Source organism: Coccinella septempunctata, chromosome 5 (assembly GCF_907165205.1).
Source record: "Coccinella septempunctata chromosome 5, icCocSept1.1, whole genome shotgun sequence".
Taxonomy (NCBI): domain Eukaryota; kingdom Metazoa; phylum Arthropoda; class Insecta; order Coleoptera; family Coccinellidae; genus Coccinella; species Coccinella septempunctata.
In genome coordinates, this window is record NC_058193.1 from 31,648,986 (window position 1) to 31,670,539 (window position 21,554).

The 21,554-nt window shown below is 37.4% G+C and overlaps 1 protein-coding gene across 3 annotated transcripts in view; it reads right to left on the reverse strand.

Annotated features, from left to right (window-relative positions):
- Nucleotides 1–1,106: 1,106 nt before the first annotated feature.
- LOC123312800 (nuclear receptor-binding protein homolog) overlaps nt 1,107–21,554 on the reverse strand; it is an 84,624-nt gene continuing 64,176 nt past the window's right edge. The window contains exons 2-11 of one of the 3 annotated variants that reach the window (XR_006537683.1): nt 15,944–16,168; nt 12,857–12,987; nt 12,231–12,325; nt 11,335–11,418; nt 9,518–9,805; nt 5,754–5,913; nt 4,438–4,624; nt 4,253–4,372; nt 3,687–4,019; nt 1,107–2,845 (exon numbers count right to left, since the gene is read on the reverse strand). Coding sequence is in view for 2 of the 3 variants with exons in the window: in XM_044897299.1 (XP_044753234.1) it covers nt 3,756–4,019; nt 4,253–4,372; nt 4,438–4,624; nt 5,754–5,913; nt 9,518–9,805; nt 11,335–11,418; nt 12,231–12,325; nt 12,857–12,987; nt 15,944–16,168 (1,554 nt within the window). In the remaining variant the exon portion in view is untranslated. Of the gene's footprint in view, nt 4,020–4,252; nt 4,373–4,437; nt 4,625–5,753; nt 5,914–9,517; nt 9,806–11,334; nt 11,419–12,230; nt 12,326–12,856; nt 12,988–15,943; nt 16,169–21,554 lie in introns of all 3 variants that reach the window. The other 2 variants (XM_044897299.1, XM_044897300.1) reach the window with 2 other exon arrangements.

Here is a 21,554-nt window from a genome sequence, read left to right on the forward strand (position 1 = left end):
ATTCATTTCTTTAAGTATTTCATAATATGAAATCAGATGTCTTGGGATTCACCAAAAATTTTTGTGTGTTGTAAATAGACCACTGTCTTTGTGTGAATGATTAATACTATTTTTCCTTGTAGGAATAATCCTGATAATTAAATATATACATATTCAACTGACATGCCTTTTCATTACCCTGGCGCAGTATTTCCCAAATTATTGCCTATCCCTTTGTCTCTTTTATTGTTGATTCTATGTATTTTTTATTTCACCAATTCAATGATAAATAGGCTGAAGGACTTCGGTCGTTGGCCATTTCACAGAATAAAGTACAGTGTTATTATTATTTAGGCTAATGTAGAGATGGTGGATGCGCTACTTATTCACATTCGTGATGCAACGAGCGCATCCACCAAATTTACAGAAAACTTTACCCTAGTACATAGTACAGTTCTCCACCATGAGGGACCGCCCCCCACACCTGAGGGGGCCCCTCAAGTTCTCTCACGAGAACAGTGGGGCTTTAGACGGTGTACGGGGGGCACCCTACTTTCTCTGGGTGCACTGCTCAGAGAGAGACAGATACATATACTGAAACACAATTAGAGGGACCCTAAAATTTTGGATGCCCCCTGTAAAATTTTTGGTCGACTTTTTATGGCTCACCCGGTATAAATCGTTAAAATTTTTATGTTCTGCCTGTATACTTAGTTCAAAAACTTCTCCAACTTCCCCCGTATATCCCTTTGTTTTCTGACCAACCTTTCCAGATTTCTAGTTCATTTTGTATTAGAAAATTACGAATGAATTTGCTTCGTTCCCACAAACTTTTTCTTAATGATTTCGTGATGTCTTTTACTCCTTTACTTCGATGGATTGTCTCTAATATATTTTCAGTTGTACACCTAGTTGAATGCACAGTTTCAAGAAGCTTGATACAGTTGAAGACATTGATAAGATGAGTTAGTTCATTTGGTGTTGGAAAAATTACCAAATTTTTTTAATTTGCTTGCTCCCAACACAAATTTTTCCTTAATCCTTTATTACACTCTGCTTCACCTCTATGGACTCATATCCTGTTACAAGGGAGAGCGTTATTCGTGAAATTCAAATCAAATATGGCAAACATATGAATGCTTTTATTATATTTCAAATGGCATACAAAGAATAATCAGAACTAGAAAAAATATATAACATAAAAATGAATATTTTTGTGACATAAAAATGAAGATATACAAGATTTAAAGAAATTAACAGAAGGCATAATTTTCAATCAATTTAATTTAAATTGGGTATACAGTTAAACAGCCTGTGATATATTACTATAATAATATAATACAATTAACTTATGGGGTAATTTCAAATTGATGATAATGTAAAATAAAAATTACCACCTAGCTTATGAGTCATTTTACATCTTAAATAAATAAAATATTCAACAATTTAATGCACCTTTGAATCTGTCAAACATTTTAAATATTTTGAATGTTAATGTTTTATGTGGGATGCTCAGATTTCAAATAGTTATAATTTCATCATGGCAAATTCATTTCAGCGAAGCTATAAATGCAACTTTTTTTCTGTTTATGACGTTTCTGATAACTGACTGCTCAATATGAGCAAAAATTATTTGAACAACCATGCAGAGGAGTATAGGGATTTTTTTTCTAAAATTGAGTACTGTTGTCGAAGTTATAAAAAACGTATTTTCAATTTCGGAATCTTTTTATCAGTTTTTCAAGGCAAACTTGGAATCTGCATGTTTGATTCACTCCAGGAAGAACAATACATTGTATTTGAAAACTGTGGGTTTTGTGAAGCCTCGCAATACGTGGTAATAAATGTGTTACCGTCCCAAATTAGACTACATATTCGTTCATTCTGTACTCTGAAGGATTGAAATGTTTAGAAGAATTTAAAACAGTAGTAGGCATTAGAAATTAGAGGTTTAAAGGAGTGAAAAAGATTTTTACTAGGAAGAATATTTCAAGAATCGTACATATCAAGTACAAGAATTAAAGTTTTCTCAGACTCCTTCAAACTTAAAAAGATATTTCTAGACTTATTGGATTTTGAGCGTAACATCACACAGGACTTCCAACAGAGCTCTCTAACTCTCTAGTGGTACAATAAATTATAACTTTTATGGGTTCTCTTTCTGAATAAAAAAACTAATATTTATCTACAACTTTCCTTCATTATTTACAAATCATCTCCACTGCAGCATGTCTTAAAAAAATTAATCGTCTAAAAAGCATCATTTTTGGAAAGATCGGAAGTCTTCCTTTTAACCAGAAGGAATAGATATATTTAAAAATATTTAGACACCCTTTTGAGGAGGAATAAATTAATTTAATTAAGACATGCCATTTTTCTATGTGACCAAAGGTTCTAACCATACCAGTTTAGAATTGGTCCTGCCCTGGTTTCACTTTTGACTATCACTACAATATGCCTATATATATATAAATACATCAGTCTCAAGGGCAAACAAGAAAACATTTGCAGCACGAGTATTGAACATAACACAAGCTGAAGCCAGGAAATCTCCTCAGAGGAAAATCTCATGGTGAAAAATTATGAAGAGATGTTTGGGAATTGTAAAAATACTTAGGAACACAACACAAATGATAATTTTCAAAGGAATTATTCCTCAGAGACGATTTCAGTCGTTTAACAAGGGAGCTATGTGATTTCCGGTTAATAAAATTATAATGTACAGGAAACAGATCACATATATAGTATGAAACCTACAAAACTATCAATATTTAATAAAAAACAGTCCATTGGAGCTCCGATCACAGAATACATACATGTTCACATGACTAGCAAATTGTCCAGAATTTTACAGTCTTCCAACAGCCTATATAAATTTTCATCAATCAGAAACAACTCCACATTTCAATAGAAAGTTTTCAATAAGAGAAAGCGGTGGCTCTCTAGATGAAAATGCCGATTCACGTTTTGACATCAAAACAGACTTTCATGAAAATTTCATCAGTGAAAATGTTCATCAGAATATCCAGTCAAGTATTTTAACTAGTAAAACACCAAATGGAACTAACTGATTAAAACGTTTGTTTAATCTTTCTTGACTTTGTTTCAAACCCATAGCCAGCGATGGATGTTAAGCCAAGATTAACAATCAATTGATGATGGCCACAGTTTTAACGCCAAAACATGATTGCGAACGATTATTCAACATCATAATGGAACATTTCAGGAAATTTTCGATCACTTCATGAAGCGACATGAAAATTTCGAGATCTAGGAATAGTATTTTAGCATTTTCAATAACTAGTGAGATTGGAGTTCTCTAGTTATCTGAAGTGTTGTTTCTTTTCAAAAGGGCTAATCGATATAAACATAATTTTGGGTGCTCAGTTCAAGTAACTAATTTTTGAAGTATTTCCGTTCCAGCCGAAAAAAGGTTGTGATTGTATCAAACTTTCAAGAAAAATCAAACCAGTTGTATCAGATAAGAACTTTAATCTTAAAAATGTTGACTTGACGATTACATGGGGGAGAAACCTACACATTATCCCAATTTTGGGTGGTTTTAGAAAGGAACAATAAGAAGTCCACAAAAAATTCAATACTTCATCACCAGCCAAGTAAAGCTGACTCCAATCTCATTCAGAGCGTAAAGTAAATAGTCTTAATTCGAGAGGGGAACACCGTCTGTGAACTATTTCTTATTTTACCTCTAGTATCCACGACCTTCCAACGCGGAACAGAAATGGCTAGTCTAAGTTACTTCGGGCCCCCTTTTACTAACTAGTGGTATGCATGGGCACTTGCGTTGAAGCTGGATGGGGGGTCGAGTTAACTATACCTATGGGGGGCGTCGCTAGGTTGGGGGGCTGTTGCGTGACAGCGACGCCGTTCGCTGTCGTTAAGTCTAGGGTAGCAGGCGTCATGGAATGAAAGCTCACGGTGTTGTTGTTCTGGTGATGAACCGGGCTGTTGTGGAGAGATGCGGGACACTGGTTTTGCATAGATTCTTCGATCAGACTTGCTATCTTATCACGGTCAACCTGCGGCAAAGCCGTAATTTATCATTTAAAGTGATGAGATGAAAGGATTTGACGAAAAACCGAATAGGGTTGAAGATTTTCATGAATGGGAGGACTTCGCTGAACACATAAGAATGAATGCTGACAGTGTTGATACTGAGTCAAAACTGAAAACTCTCTTCTTTGAAACGACAAAAAAAAACTGTTGCAATATCCTAGATTTTTTTGATAACGCCAAGTGTAAATGCACTTACCTCGTTTATGAATCCATAATGAACGAGTTCTTGAGCTAGCTCCTTTGGACTATCCGAAGGAGATATACAACTTGTTAATTGCCTATTCATTTTATCATCCATCCTTAGCACAATTGTCAACTGTAAAAAAGAAGATGCAAATGACGACGTCCTGAAATAACGATCGTATTCTGGGAAAAACTCACAACTAAATCACAGGTTTCTTCTTTGGATTTAACATCGCACATCATATTAATTATCTTCCTATTTTCTATGTCTACGGGCTCTGGGGTCACAGATTTCACAGATTCGGCCATTTCCGGAGAAATAGCCCTGGATCTGGGCGGGGGAGGCAGTTTCGCACCAAAGGCCGTCAAGGGGTATATGCCGTTCCTGTTGAAAAATTCTCATGAGGTGCATTCGAAAATTTGGCTGAACTAATAATCTTCACCGAAAATTCATCATATTCATCAAGGAAAATGATCAAATTAATGAAGTATACTCTCTTCATCATTAAGAACTGGTAACATCAAATTCAGCAAGATTTTGACTTGTGGAATTCAGGTTGGTATTATTAATTTTTTCTTAGAAACCAGGAAACTGACAGAAATGGGAGTGAGAGGCAATCTACTACAACATCAGCTCGATGCCCGCCTACTAGGCGAATTTAAGTTCGAGAGAGAATTCCAGCTCATACAACCCAAGCTGCGCACCTGTTCAAAAATTTTTTCATTGCCTTCTCTCCCTCTCATAGAATGTCTGTTTCATTTGTGTCAGTTCTCTGGTTTTAAAGAATGATAAAAAAAATTTCAGGTAGCTGTATGTAAGCAGGCGCTGCTAAAAAAAACCAATTGTATGAAAGACTCACACTATTTTTGGACAAGAAAACAAATGAGCAGTGCATATAATCAATAAAAAATTTTTAATTTTGTAGTACTTTTTATGTTCTCAGTTAAAACGAACGAATCGACATTAATTGTATTAATTTTGAACGTAAATGCTGTAAGAATTTTCAAGGCCTTATTCGATGTCAAAACTATTGAATGGAATGTTTTGTACTCCTCAGGACTATCTATTCAGTCATTCTCAACTGATACTTTTTCATGATATTCACGAATGAAGCAGTTTCACTGAGTTGATCAGGTACAACCATATTTATTTTAATTGATAAGTGTAAGTTAGTTCTCCCCTAATTTAAGGTTTATCTAATCTTTTGAAACTTCAATTATAACTCACAACTAGTCTAGTAATTCATTCGAAATTAAGTTTGGGCATTGTTCTCTACAGTTTTAGCTATTTGGCTCGTATAAATATCCTAATGAGCAACGAATTTGTTAAAAACTCTCGATTTCAGTATAAAATTCCATTTTGTTATCCCAATGAAGATGAGATCGGAAAACTGTCAGATATGTACATGATTGCCAACATCGGAAAAATATACCTACATAAATAGGATGAACTTTTGAAGCGACCACATTTATCCGAAAAGTTACCCCCTTCGATCAAAGCATAAAAAACTCACTTGACGTCCTCGACGAATTTTTCTAGCTTTTCCGTATTCTGGACATCGGCCATTTTCATCTGGACGGGGTCTTGTCCGTCCCTCCTAACTTCTGCAACTATAACATCGGGTCCATACCACCTCTGCATCAGCTCATCCGTTATGGTTTCGGAAATGTTGGCTTGAAAAAAAAATCGATCAATTACCATCGAGCAACACGAACAAAGCTATCGACCATTATTTTCCGATAGTTCCCAAGCGGACAGCCAATGGAAAATGCATGACGCTAGAAAATTTCGCCGATTGCAACGTTAAATGGGAGGGAGGGATAGTGAGCGATTAACTTTTTTTCTCAATTATTGCCTCGCACGCCCTGATAAGATAAGTCAGTATCAAAATATTTACCGCACACAAAACAAAGCGTTCGAAAACACCTATAGTAACGGTATGGGAGCTTTTAATGAACGGTTAGAAATGGGTACCCAATTTCAATACTAATTTCTTCGCCGACTAGTCACAGTTTCCCCAAAGAAAGATAGACCTTGGTTAAACATCAAGCGATGAGGAAAATCGTGGAAAAAAACTGTATGAAGAAAACATTCTCGGCACTAACACCGAGCCTTGAAGGACACCAGTGACATTAGACGTCAAATCAACAATGACGCACCTGTCAATAAACAAACTTGTTTTGACTTTGAAAAAATATCGACTGCAACATACTTTTACATCGTTGATTCGTAATCGCGGCTTAATGTTATTAACATTCACGAATCACATGGGATTTATTGTTGCTATCCATTTAAACCGAGAAAGAACTACCAGACGGTGCGGTACATCCATCGAACGTGCGTTTTTATTGACCTATGAAAGGTTCACGCGATAAATGCCGATGCCAGACATGACTTTTGAGTTTTATGGAATTATAATTGGTCGATTGGATGCAATTTTTCGGTCGTGCAATTGATAATCAACCAGGGGCGGCTCGTGAATATTTATCAGGAGTCTGCAGGTCGTGTCCCTCTCAAGTGAGGCAAAATAACGAAAAGTTGCGGTCGGTTAAAAACACATTATTGAAGGTTTCACGTCGTTAGATTAGATTCAACTACGAGAAGCGAGTGATACCGATGATCTTTCGGTAGGAAACCCCCAAGTACGGCAAACTACATTCTGCTGACCCTGTGTATTCAACCAACAATACTACATCAATACAATGGACAGTAACTTTAAAGTTATTGAAGTAATCAGTGTTATAAAAGAATGTTCACCATGTACAAACTTAAAATTCAGGAAATAACAGACAAATTCGTCAGGGATAGTCATGATCACCAGTATATACTATGTCAAAAAATTTAAAAAATAAAGTTCACTAAATAGTGTGGCCTCCTCGAAAATCAGCAACAGCCTGACAATGCCTTTGCATGCTTTCGATCAGATTATTGAAGTAGCCTTGATCAATTTCTCTCAGATTTTCGGTTTCTAAGTTTCTGCGTGTACGGGAGGTGGTTGATGAGAATCCAAAGTTTTTTGTAGTTCTCTGCCAAATAGGCAGAACCAGTTTCTGATTTAGAGAATAATGATGATGGATTCGGCCTATCGTTGCCCATTTCGACAAAAATGGATAATGTGGGAGAAACTTAAGTAATGTGAGACTCGATTGTTAAACGGTTCAGAACGATTAGTTAGAAAAAATCAAGCCAAAAAATTCAACGGGTGACCTCACCAGCCAAACGTAGATATAAAAATAGAAACATCACATAGACAATATATCCGAAAATCTAAAATTAGCCGAATAATAGTCGCATTCCAACATTTTATCGGTAATTCAACAAAACGAATTACGAATTTCACTTGTTTACACTAACTATAACCACCAAAACTCTTGCGAGAACGTATAGCGTCAAGGGTACAGATATTATTCGAGAATATTTATCAGATTGACGCTCTGCCAAATGACAAAATTCAAGGATGGCGAGCTGGCAGTCCTATTACTACGCACAAACATTCAAACAGGCTGAGTACATGCTTAGTCAAAGACTTGAAAGAATGTAGAATTCACATGACTGACTTTGGATCATAAATAAGCTTTCGTAGATTTCAGCAACTTAAGGCGTTTCTTAAGTTCTGAAACGATCAGTTAAATTACCCCTTTCTTAGAAACTATGGAATTTAGGTAACATAAAGGTAACCAAATAAAGTTTTTTTTTTCTTTAGTACTTCTTAATCATTTTCCCTAGGTGTATGTACCTGACCAGCTTGTTGGGGATAGCAACATTCTAACTATATCATCATTTTATCGAGAATCTCTAGAGCCATAGTTTCTAGATGAGTCAGTTAGGTGGAAAGCTTTTTTTGCTGCAAGAGGTATCATCAAAGCGTAACCTAAGGTGGAAGAACAAACCAAAAACAGGCTCTAAGATGTAAAAATTGATCAAATGGCCTTTAGGGATCGCAATAAAGGTGTATAGTCTAGAGAGCCACAGTTTCTAGATGAGTCAGTTAGGTGGAAAACTTTTTTGCTGCAAGAGGTATCATCAAAGCCTAACCTAAGGTGGAAGAACAAACCAAAAACAGGCTCTAAGATGTAAAAATTGATCAAATGGCCTTTAGGGATCGCAATAAAGGTGTATAGTCTAGAGAGCCACAGTTTCTAGATGAGTCAGTTAGGTGGAAACTTTTTTGCTGCAAGAGGTATCATCAAAGCCTAACCTAAGGTGGAAGAACAAACCAAAAACAGGCTCTAAGATGTAAAAATTGATCAAATGGCCTTTGGGGATCGCAATAAAGGCGTAGAGTCTAGAGAGCCACAGTTTCTAGATGAGTCAGTTAGGTGGGAAACTTTTTTGCTGCAAGAGGTTTCTTCAAAGCCTAACCTAAAATGAAAGAACCAACCAAAAACAGGCTCTAAGATGTAAAAATTGATCAAATGGCCTTTGGGGATCGCAATAAAGGTGTATAGTCTTGAGAGCCACAGTTTCTAGATGAGTCAGTTAGGTGGAAACTTTTTTGCTGCAAGAGGTATCATCAAAGCCTAACCTAAGGTGGAAGAACAAACCAAAAACAGGCTCTAAGATGTAAAAATTGATCAAATGGCCTTTGGGGATCGCAATAAAGGTGTAGAGTCTAGAGAGCCACAGTTTCTAGATGAGTCAGTTAGGTGGAAAACTTTTTTGCTGCAAGAGGTATCATCAAAGCCTAACCTAAGTTGGAAGAACAAACCAAAAACAGGCTCTAAGATGTAAAAATTGATCAAATGGCCTTTGGGGATCGCAATAAAGGTGTAGAGTCTAGAGAGCCACAGTTTCTAGATGAGTCAGTTAGGTGGAAAACTTTTTTGCTGCAAGAGGTATCATCAAAGCCTAACCTAAGGTGGAAGAACAAACCAAAAACAGGCTGTAAGATGTTAAAATTGATCAAATGGCCTTTGGGGATCGCAATAAAGGTTTAGAGTATAGAGAGCCACAGTTTATAGATGAGTCAGTTAGTTGAAACTTTTTGGCTGCAAGAGGTATCATTAAAGCCTAACCTAAGGTGGAAGAACGAACCAAAAAAGGCTTTAAGATGAGAAAATTGCTCAAATGGGCTTCGGGGATCGCAATAAAGGCGTAGAGTCTAGAGAGCCACAGTTTATAGATGAGTCAGTTAGTTGAAACTTTTTGGCTGCAAGAGGTATCATTAAAGCCTAACCTAAGGTGGAAGAACGAACCAAAAAAGGCTTTAAGATGAGAAAATTGCTCAAATGGGCTTCGGGGATCGCAATACAGGTGTGGAGTGTAGAGAATACTCACCGGACTTTCTAACCAAACAATGGGCGGCTAGCAGCTTAAGCGTATGCACCTCGAAGAGCAGCGAGTGGAACAGTAGATCCTTGGCCGTGGGCCTGTCCTGCGGTTCCGTCTGTAGGCACTTCTGTATGAAGTCCTTCTGCTGTTCATCTTCTAGAGATTCTATCGTCTTCTTGATGTTCTCCTCCGTCACCTTGTTGCCAGAATCTCCGTTGCCGAAGATTTCCAACGCTGCCATTTCCAGAGCGCACATTCCGAAGGAGTAGATATCCATGGGAGGTCCCATATTACCTTGAAAAAAAATTGAGGAGAACATCAGTCATGAACACCTGGAATTCATGAGTGGATCATCAGCATGCTTGTATATCTGAGTTTCAAGAACGAATGGGGTGAATGAATAACAAATTTGATGAGAAGAAAGGAGGCAGCCCCTTATTTTAAAGTTTCAACATCAAACACAGCTTCTATTCGCGTGAAATAAGCGGTAAAACAGCACATAACGAGTATTAGTAGGAGAGTGATGTCAGCTGCAACTGATACAATAAATTGAAGAAGATTAAACTTTATAATATGGATTTATCACAAATGTAGGTACTCTTCCACTATTTTACCTGTCATTTCGTTACCAATGGAAATTTTGAAGGGAAATTTCAGGATCAGATAGTACTCGATAAGATCTTCAACATCAGGTATCCCTATTCAAAATCAAGGGGTTGTGCTCACCCCCGTTAGGGGGTTACAGTTACGGGGATGCAAAGAGCGGAAAAGTTGTTCCCCGTCGAATCAGTGAATCCCAGCGATTTTCCACATTTTCATTTTAAAGCAGGAAAATCGAGGTGTTTGGTTTTCGTTGGACCACACTGTAATATAATAGGGTGAGTCTTTGACCCGTACAAAGATTCTAGCACTAGATTCTTGAGGTCAAAAGAAAGACTTTTTTCCTCTACAATTTTGTCAGAATGGGCTCGGTTTGAAAGATACAGGCTGTTGAAAAACCATAAAAATTTTTTTACTTCTATCAAACAAACGGTTTTATCGAATGAAATGAATTTCGGAATATTGTTTTTCATTCATTTGATGAATCTTTTTTGAACACTAAATATCACCCATGTCTTCCAGTTTTCTCATTATGACCATTACGTACCATAAAAATATCAAAAATTCAAAGAACCCAACTCTTGAAACTAAGTTGGGCGCTATCTAATGGAAATTTGAACGTTTTGTAAAATAAAAGTATTCTTCATATTTTCCTGTAAAATGCGCTGTTTTCGAGTGATTTGATGTTCGAAAATTAAAAAGTATCTGTGAAATTTCAAAAATTGGGTACTTAGGCTGAATACCACTCTGTTTAAAAGATCCACAGATGTGTAGTATCACAAATTAGGCTAGTTTTTCTGAAGGTAATTTTGTTTTTCCAGGAGTGGCACAGCTCATTATGAAAATTTAGAAGGGCCGAAATGGGAAAATTTTTATTTATTTATGGTTTTTTGGACCTCAAGAATCTGCTGTTGAAATATTTGTACGAGTCAAAGACTCTCCCTGTATATTTCCATTATCATTCGATTTTCATCGATATTTATTGTTACCATCTCGTAGCGATTTCTTATTAAAATATTCAGTGAAATTCATCCTTTATACCGCGCAGAAATTCAACCACTAAGTGGGATACAAAAAAGGAACGAACAACAGAGCGATTAGTATACATAAAGCAACAAAAAAATGTAACATTCATCCTCATTATACAAACAAACCAATGCAAGAAACACAAACATGCAGTTAATCTTCTCAACGAACAAAAAGTCTCAACTCCAGCTACTTACTAGGGTGTTCTGGAGCGATGAAATGCATATTTTTGAAATTATCCTGGCATGTTTTAACATGATGATTGATGGAATCAGGAGCCACTAGAGAAAACGGAGAAACGGCAATTAGTTAACTAAGTTTCTAGCTAAATGGAAGGCTGATAGTGAACCGTTAGCAACGAAACAGATCGTCAACCATTCTCGATAATGAGATTAGCATTTCACGTTGCCGGATAATTACTGAATCTGAATAGCAGAAATGATTTAGGCTTGAATGTATTCGACTCTTCTCCAACTTCTGTGCCTAGAGATGGATTACTTCCGAGGGAGATTTGAACTAAGGATAATTCAAATGTCACTTCTGGAGTGGATGAACAAGTCTTCAACACCCCCACGTACGATGCTAAGTCGAAGACATACATCGAAAGTCATCGAAAATGATTGGGGTAAGACGTTGGGTAAGTACGTTTTACAGAATATCCAACGTTAAAAGCCTTGGGCGCCTGCAAGAAGCGACCTTAACGTCCTTTCCCTGCAAAGGCCTGACCTTTAAGGGTGGATTAACGAACACCCACCTGGCCTTCCCCGTATGAGCAATGCAGAAATCCTCCCACCTCAAATCCTGATCCTACGTAAGATGCAGTTAAAACTTGAAGCGATGAAATGTGTGGATTAAAGGACAAACTGAGTGTATACGTACAAAGATTAAGATGTGACATGTTAGAATCTGCAGAGCTCGCAACGACCCGTCGTCGCTAACGTTAAACTATACAGCTGACGAGTCTCCATCAATGAAAAAAAAAGACATAGTACTTTTTTCGATTCTGATCGTATGGAGAGCATACAGTAATTTTTGGGAGAGAGACAAAATTTTAATTTTTGCATTTTTTATTTGTCGTAGTTTGTTTGATTACCTGATCCGATTTTGACGAGGCCATTGTGCTGTATAAATATCGTATCACAGGTCAGATTGCCGTGGATGATTGGTGGCGAACAGGAATGCAAGTAACTGGAAAGAAAACAGACTGCAGATCATAGAACTGAGGATGCTGCCCACCTTTCTGATCTCGCTGCACTGTGTTGATCTTTTTCGAAGGACAAATCGAAGCAGTAGTATAAGGGACCGAATTGTTCAACAATCACGAGGGGGTCATTCTAAATCTGAACTGACAAAACTACTGCTTTGAGTTTGTCCCCAAAGATAATCTTGTAAGAGAAGTATTAGTCAGAATTTACAATCTCATTTACTCACTTACCTTTACGATGAAACTGTGAACACACTGTATTAGGTACAATAAAATATACAAGAAACCCGATAAAATACAACAATGGCATAGGTTATATCATCAATCTATAATAATACCAATAATGATCCACGACAACCGACGTACTTACAAAGGCTGGTCGCCGTGGAAGGAAAACACTTAAAACTAGACAATATGCGACAAATATACACTAGAATCCAAGATTATGGTTAAAATAGAACAGCGAAATCATGTGTGTTACCCATGTCGTACACAATGATTGAAGAAATATTTACCTTAGGGCTGAGAGGATCTGTGTGCACCACCTCTTCCAGGCCTGTAAAGGGAGTCTCTTCACGTTACGTTTGGTCCTTTTTAGGAACTGCTTGAGGGAGCCCGAAGACATGTATTCCGTTATGAAGATGACCTGCAATAAAAAAAAACTATTTAATGAAGATATTAAAACGGGCGAAACGTCGAACTTCCTGGCAAAAAAATTGGGTATCCTCAATTTGTCCTGGAAATATGTGACCCAATTTTTTTGAAATAATTTAGAGAAGATTCTCTAGTTAAAAAAAAAATTGAAGATCCCGTTCTAGAGTTCATAACATTGAAGAATCGAGAAATTCTTGTCTACTCGTTTCAATATACAGAAAGTTACAACCAACTAGCAAGTAGATTACTAAAAATACACGTTTTTCAATCATCGCTTATTACTGGTTGCATACTCGAAATCGATCCAGGCGCGAATTGACGCCATCAATCATCGTGTTCTACGCGGAATTCCTCAGACATCGATGAAATTCATTCAGCTCCAACCAATCAATAAGTACTACTAATCCGATGCATTAAAAATTTCAATTCGATAGGAAACCCCACGTTTCAACCTGCATCCACGCCGGGAAGCGAATCATCGATTCGATTCGCGAGTTTGTTTACGAACCGGTAGATGGCGCCACCTAACTCTTCACTGGTTATCACAATTTGGGAGCGCTAATTCAGATAGTGGTAGCGTCGGGTGTACGAATTGTAATAATTCTGGTAACAGCAGTTTTATTGGCTAACGAACGAACAATGAGCTGCTACTAATCGACCTTTATGCGTAATCAGTTTCAGAATATCACGTGAATGATATTTACATTGTACCCGTTTGGGCCATTACGCCTTACGGATCATGTGGAGTGTGGAGAGTAGAAATTATTGGTGTTCAATTAGAGTAGAAGAGGTGCTGGGACAGTCAATTCAGTTAACGATAGGATTTATTTCAATTTGTTTCTTTTCGCTCAGAGCGAGCTTCAAGAATGAAAAATTTAATTTTCTGTCAGTTCATAAATTAAAAAATGAGATGATCATGTGTTGATACTAAATTACTAAAATAAGTTCTTTTTCGAGGGGTTATAATTGAGGATATGGTTATTATCGGAAGATATGAGGGTAATCATCCCTTAGTTGGTTATTGGGATCACTGAAAGTGTGTCGACCAATTTTGACACATATTCGCGTTGTGATCAGATGAATAATACGGTCAAAGTGAGATCTGAAAACAATACACGAAACAATTGTTGAATAATCGTACTGAAAATAAACGAGACGGAGTTTCAAATGTCATTAACTGTTATAAAAATAGGATACTACGAAATTACTAACACTTGATTCAGCCGAATTCAATGCACACAGCAAAAACGAAACCTGTTCTAGTGATCAATATGTCACTTCGATAATTTTCGCGGTATAAATACAGGGATTTTCTGCTGAACCTTTAGGCCTGATAGTAGTAGGCCTTTGGAACTGATTCTCATCTTTCTTCTATACTATACAGGGTATAAATGAATAGTTTGAATTCGAGGGTGAAAAAATAGTGTGGGTCTTTTTTTGATTAATTGTGCATTTCAACTATTACGAAATAACCAACATTTATTACTTATATGTTTCTCAGCTTGGCCTTCAACACTGTATTCTTTGAATAGTGGTTCTTTTTGGGTCGATGGTATATCTGTCCTTTTGGTAGCTCAGTGGTAGAGCACTTAACCGGCAATCAAGAGCTCGTGGGTTCCAGTCCCGCCTGGACAGGTACTTTTTCATAAATTTGAAAACTTATCCCAGACGAAAACTCTTTTCAAGTATACTAAAACTGATCAAAGAAAAGCCTATGCTACATTTCTCGGTTGAATTTCAGCTAAATTAGTCGGTTGGCGATCATATAGATAGATATTCGCACTAACTAGGGATTGACCAATTGGGATTTCCATCTGGCCTAAATGATCGTGAACGCAAAAGTGAAATATGAATCAATTAGAAAAAATCCGATTGCCAAATTACGGTTTGGAATGGTTCCACAGCATCATACTGAAGAGGACTGATCGAAAATTATATAGGTTTTGGCTCCCTTCGAAAGAAATTCAAGCATTTCGTAGAAATCATAACTAATTTTATATCGAGATATAAATAGGAATAATATTACGATCAGTGTGAGAAGGCGATTTCGAGACGTATAAAATGCAATTTGGAGTTTCTGTTTTCATTTTCGTGATATACAATGCAGACTTTCTCAAAATTTGCAACAAAGTGGTCGAGGATTCTTGAAATTTTTTTTCATGAAATATTTAGTTAGAATTTGAAATATCGGAGTCTTGCAAATGGCTGGATCGAAAAATTCAATAAAATCCTGTTCGAATAACTCATAAAACATTGCCTGAAGAATGTCATAATGATTTTCGAGTAGGTGTTGAAACAAGCGAGTAATTCAGCATGATTGAAAATGGCAATTTCTCAATTTTTGTTCATAACTCAAAATCTAGAAACTATAGGCCGATTCTGTTTTCAGATTTGGATTACTCAGGCAGAAGGAGCTTGAGAATGTGTCTTCCTTTTTTTTTCTAGCCTTCATAGTTCTCGAGATACCACTCAGTTCACAACGAATTCTGCCCATTCTGTATATCAGGTTCTTGTTCACTGCCTCAAGATAATATTATGATAGCGAAACACTTGTTGTAGTTTGATATGATAGATGTAGTGATTGTAGTGGACACAGGGGTAATTTTCCCAATTTTCATCAAGAAATCTAGTCATAGAAAATATTTAAGACAATAACAGCATGTGGTATAGGTAAATATCTACCAATGTTATCATCTGAATCGAAAGAACCATCCAAGTGCCAACCGATAGAGTGTTCAATCGAAGAAGAGTAATGATCACCATTGTTTCGGCCTTATTTGAACTCATCAGAGTAGCACAACTCCAACCTGGATATAAAATGACGCGGAAATGAAAGATCCTGATTATTAAATCGAACATATTCATACTGTATTCTTCATTGGCCAAACTGTATCTTCTCAGCCCACATTTTTAACGATTTTATAGATGAAAAAAGAAGGTTCCCTTACCCTCGGCTTGTCGTTGTGTGTGTCCGTCCAGTATCTGTGGAACTTGACGATATTCGGATGTTCCAACTGGGTGAGATTCTCGAAGATCAACTGGATCTTCTCCTCCTGATTCTTGAAATTCTTACGTTCCGAAAATTGGACTTCGTTCCAGACCACTTCTACCCCTTCTTCGGTGTCCATGGCCAGGTAGGCGCAATCGATGCCAGGGACATCTCTCTGTTCCACCTAGAACAAAGACAGATTGATTGTTAAAAATAAGGGAAAACATCAGGCGTCAACAGCCAATATTAATGAATTTTCAAAAAGGATTTCTAGGAATACACTAATTCTATTAACTTTACAAAAAGGAGATTGAAATAAAACTTTCTCCTTTTTAAGTAGAGCAACTCCTAAAATTATTTAGAATTATACAAAGTGTTTCGTTTCTTCTGCACAGCTATCAACTTCGATATTTTAAATGGAACACACTATATATTTACACATTTTTGAATTCCTTGTTAAATTTGATTATAAGTTTGATAACACAACTATGTCTGAATTCTCAACGGTTTTCGAGAAATTTGACTTTTTATCAATATTTTGACAGTTTGAGGCACTTACATGACGGACTATAGCTCCGTCCTAAGATCTCTAAAAACATGGTGTATGCACTGATTAGATTTTGTTTTTCCCGCTTCGAAAATAAGAGATAAGTTTCGTTTTTCCCACTGTAGGTAGCGCCGTTTAGGAATTGACAGTTGTCAAATGATATTTGAAAATAATTTGAATGCATTCCTACGACTTGCGAATGTGCTGTATTTATAAGCGATTATTGGTGTGTGAAAATGTATTACTTTCGAGAAAGGTCGTACAATATTCATTCATTGAACATGTCGTTCAGTTTTCTGTATGGACAATCAGGAACTACAGCTAAGAATTCGGTGTTGTTGGACTATCACCCTTTGTTATTAGAAATTGAGGCAGAGCCAAATCAGATGAACATTCGGCACGGATAGAGCTAACAGTTTTATGGTGACTTCTGCAATATTCAAGCAATAAAGGAACCGTATTGAAAATAAGTAATGTGAATTGTGAGCATGTATTAAGAAACAGAAATATGTTAATCTGTTCGAGTCTGTTCTTCAAATATTCTTCAAAGATTTAGTGAAAATTGCGTTTCAGTCAACTGAATATATTGAATATTTCGCCAATCGACTGTGTTTTATTGAAATCATATTAAATTGTCTTCCTGACGAATAAAATTTGTCAAACAAAAACTATCTTGAAGAAAAATAGAAGTACTCTTTCGTATCCTTCTATAGTGTTGAAATATCTGCAGATTCGTTTTTACAACGAAAATACAAGTGTAAATCACAAATATTCGTTAACAGCTGATTCTTTGATGGATCAGGAACACAGAGATGACTGTAATCTGTGATCGATAAAAACGCAGAAAAATAAAGCGAGAGAGTATCATTAGATTTTCTTTCATAGAACAAGGGTAGAACATGGTGGCGCCGCCACGAAACGAATCTCTCATTTTCGATTTAGTCTAATGTCATTCCATTCAAAAATTGACGAGTGCATACACCATATTTTTAGACATCTTACTCCGTCCCTATTCAATGAAATTGATTCAAATTTGCACTGTGTCTAGTCAATAAATGAAGCACTCAAAAGTTTCTTTGTAAATAACCATATTATATACAGGGTCCACGAAAACATAGATCCATTATCAAAACAGAAATTTATCAGAATCTTCAAATGGCAGCCCATTTTTTTTTCTTTTCATCATTTAAAACAACTTAAAGCGAACAAAAAATATTCGAATGATGAACAGAAAAAAAATGGGCTGTCATTTAAAAAAATGCAGATTTTGATAAATTTATTTTTTGATAATGGATCTATGTTTTCGTGGACCCTGTATATAATATGGTTATTTACAAAGAAGATTTTCAGTGTATCATTTATTGACTAGACAGTCCAAATATGAATCAATTACATAGAATAGGGACGGAGCTATAGTCCTTTATGTAAGTACTTCAAACTGCCAAAATATCAATAAAAAGTCAAATTTCTCGAAAACCGTTGAGAATTCAGCCATAGTTGAGTTATCAAACTTATATTCAAATTTAACAAGGAATTCAAAAATGTAAAAATATATAGGGTGGTCCATTCAAAATAACGAAGTTGATAGCTGCATATACAACTTTACTCATGAGACACCCTGTATTTAGATTCACACGTTGAAATGTTTGCCGATGTTGTGTAAATCAGAAATTCTGGCTCAACCTTCGTCGATCAGGAAATATCGGTTCAAAAAAGTGCCCGAGCGAAGGAGTCATTATTATCTGAGATTTTTCCGCACCTCTGGTTATCGACTGCGGCCAATAAATACCGGCCGGTGAAAATATCCAAGCAACAGTGGAATACGGTGAATAATGAGCTGTCGGATTATCGGCGGTATCTTGACATTTTCGTCTCAGGACGATTTATACGCGAAGGCACTCGTTTCTAACACCCACATGTAGCACGGGCGAATGCACTCAAAAAGGCAGCTTTCTCCACGTTAGAAACCTTTCATTGCGAGCGGCGATAACTGCCTTCTTCAATTTTTTTTTCAAGGAAAAAGGATTGCCGAGATCTCCGTTACCAATAAACCTCGTTTTACTGAATGAACGACAAAAAAACCGCAACATACGTTAGATGATTAGTAGTCGACTCTCTTCTGTCTTTTTTCACCACAATACAGACCCTCGATAATTGCTCACATGAGTATGCCTGTAAGAGGTTTTGATTCAGATTTGATGGAGGCCTATTTAACCTGAAGCGCCTCAGAGCAAAAACCCGTACAAAGTTTATCACGGAACTTCAATATGCAGACGACTGCGCACTTATCGCTAGCAGCTCAGAGGATCTACAGATAATGTTGGACACCTATAAACATATATACGAAGCTTTAGGCCTTAGACTCAATATCGACAAAACCAAAATCCTGGTAAGTCCGCCAGAAAACCTTCAAACACATATCAGCCTGGAGAATGAAACTCTAGAACAGGTCGAGCAGTTCAAATACTTGGGAAGCTTCATGAATATTAGGGCTAACCTAGACACGAAAATACAAAACCGTATCAATTCGGCATCACGGGCATTCTGGAAGCTAAAGGTCAGAGTGTTTCAAAATCACGACCTCAATCTGAAGACCAAGACAGCTGTTTACAGAGCAGTCGTCCTCCCAACGCTTCTTTACGGAAGCGAAAGCTGGACGCCCTACAGGAGACATATTAAACAGCTTGAACCAACGAAACAACGTCATCTAAGACAGATAATGCACATCAGATGGTTCCACAAAGTTTCGAATGCAGAAGTCTTGCAACGCGCGAGTTGTACAACAATTGAGACTCAAGTAACGAGGGCCCGACTCAGATGGAGCGGCCACATTCTGAGGATGCAAGACACAAGACTCCCCAAAATAGCTCTGTATGGCGAATTCACAGAGGGAGCAAAGAAACCAGGAGGCCAGTATAAGCGGTTTGAGGATACACTACATCAATCCCTGAAATCAGTTAATGCCAATCATAACTGGGAACAACTAGCGTTAGACAGATCACAGTGGAGGTCTCTGGTGCACAGTTATAATGGAGACTCGAGAAGGATACAGTGGCGGCCAGATCTGGTTGCATGGTGACTATCCATGCCCGGAGTGTGGAAGGATCTGTAGGTCACGATTGGGTCTCTTCAGTCACAGGAGACCACACAGTCGCAATTAGCCCTAAGAAATCATAAGTCTGTTTTTTTTTGTCTTTTTGTAGATTTATTCCAGGTTAAGGGATACAGCAATGAATGAATGACAGACCCTTCAAACTGTTTCTATTCTCCTTTAGGATCAGTTGAGGCCTTCGGAATTCGACATTTTTACAGGTCAAACGAAAATCCTCGAACGTTCATTCGACTCTCTAGCATGTAATTCATTACTTGGCACCGTCCCGATACGATGCAGCTTGGGAAACGATGCATTGCTTTTAGAAACTGTTAAAATTGCGATTATCTCTTGGCGTTTTAAGTAAAAGTAAATATTTGCTTCGAAATTAGCGGCAGACTCATCTTGTTTTCCAAATATCAGTCAATATTGACCTCGTCCTCGTGCAGAAAAACAATATTTCATATTTCGTCGAATAGCTGGCGATGCTGCTAATTGGAAAACTTTCGATTTGTTATTTTTTCCTTTATACGGAGTAAGCCATTAAAATTGTCGCCTCGGAATCAAAAATGGACCGGTGTGAACCTAGCAGACCGTTTCCAGCAGACCGTTCGACGGAAACACCCGAACGCGGTGACCAGTGGCGTACAGCCAAAATTTTATAACACGGAAACTATTCGCCGGAGCATAACCATATTTGGAATGTAGGACCTTCATATCGACGTGATTAACCACACAAAAAATCAGCGACTCGCATAGGGATCCAGGGGGTGATTCGTCATCCCCTAAATTTCAAAATTCGATAACACGGAGACTATTTGCCGGAGCATAACCATATTTGGTATGTAGGATCGTTATATCGATGTGATTAACCACACAAAAAATCAGCGACTCGCATAGGGATCCAGGGGGTGATTCGTCATCCCCTAAATTTCAAAATTCGATAACACGGAGACTATTCGCCGGAGCATAACCATATTTGGAATATAGGATCTTTATATCGATGTGATTAACCACCCAAAAATCAGCGGCTCGCATAGGGATCCAGGGGGTGATTCGTCATCCCCTAAATTTCAAAATTCGATAACACGGAGACTATTCGCCGGAGCATAACCATATTTGGAATGTAGGATCCTTATATCGATGTGATTAACCACACAAAAAATCAGCGACTCGCATAGGGATCCAGGGGGTGATTCGTCATCCCCTAAATTTCAAAATTCGATAACACGGAGACTATTCGCCGGAGCATAACCATATTTGGAATATAGGATCTTTATATCGATGTGATTAACCACACAAAAAATCAGCGACTCGCATAGGGATCCATGCGAATAGTTTCCGTGTTATCGAATTTCGAAATATAAGGAAAGACAAATCACCCCCTGGATCCCTATGCGAGTCGCTGATTTTTTGTGTGGTTAATCACATCGATATAAGGATCCTACATTCCAAATATGGTTATGCTCCGGCGAATAGTTCACGTGTTATAAAATTTTGAAATTTAGGGGATGACGAATCACCCCCTGGATCCCTATGCGAGTCGCTGATTTTTTGTGTGGTTAATCACATCGATATAAAGATCCTATATTCCAAATATGGTTATGCTCCGGCGAATAGTCTCCGTGTTATCGAATTTTGAAATTTAGGGGATGACGAATCACCCCCTGGATCCCTATGCGAGTCGCTGATTTTTTGTGTGGTTAATCACATCGATATAAGGATCCTACATTCCAAATATGGTTATGCTCCGGCGAATAGTCTCCGTGTTATCGAATTTTGAAATTTAGGGGATGACGAATCACCCCCTGGATCCCTATGCGAGTCGCTGATTTTTTGTGTGGTTAATCACATCGATATAAAGATCCTATATTCCAAATATGGTTATGCTCCGGCGAATAGTCTCCGTGTTATCGAATTTTGAAATTTAGG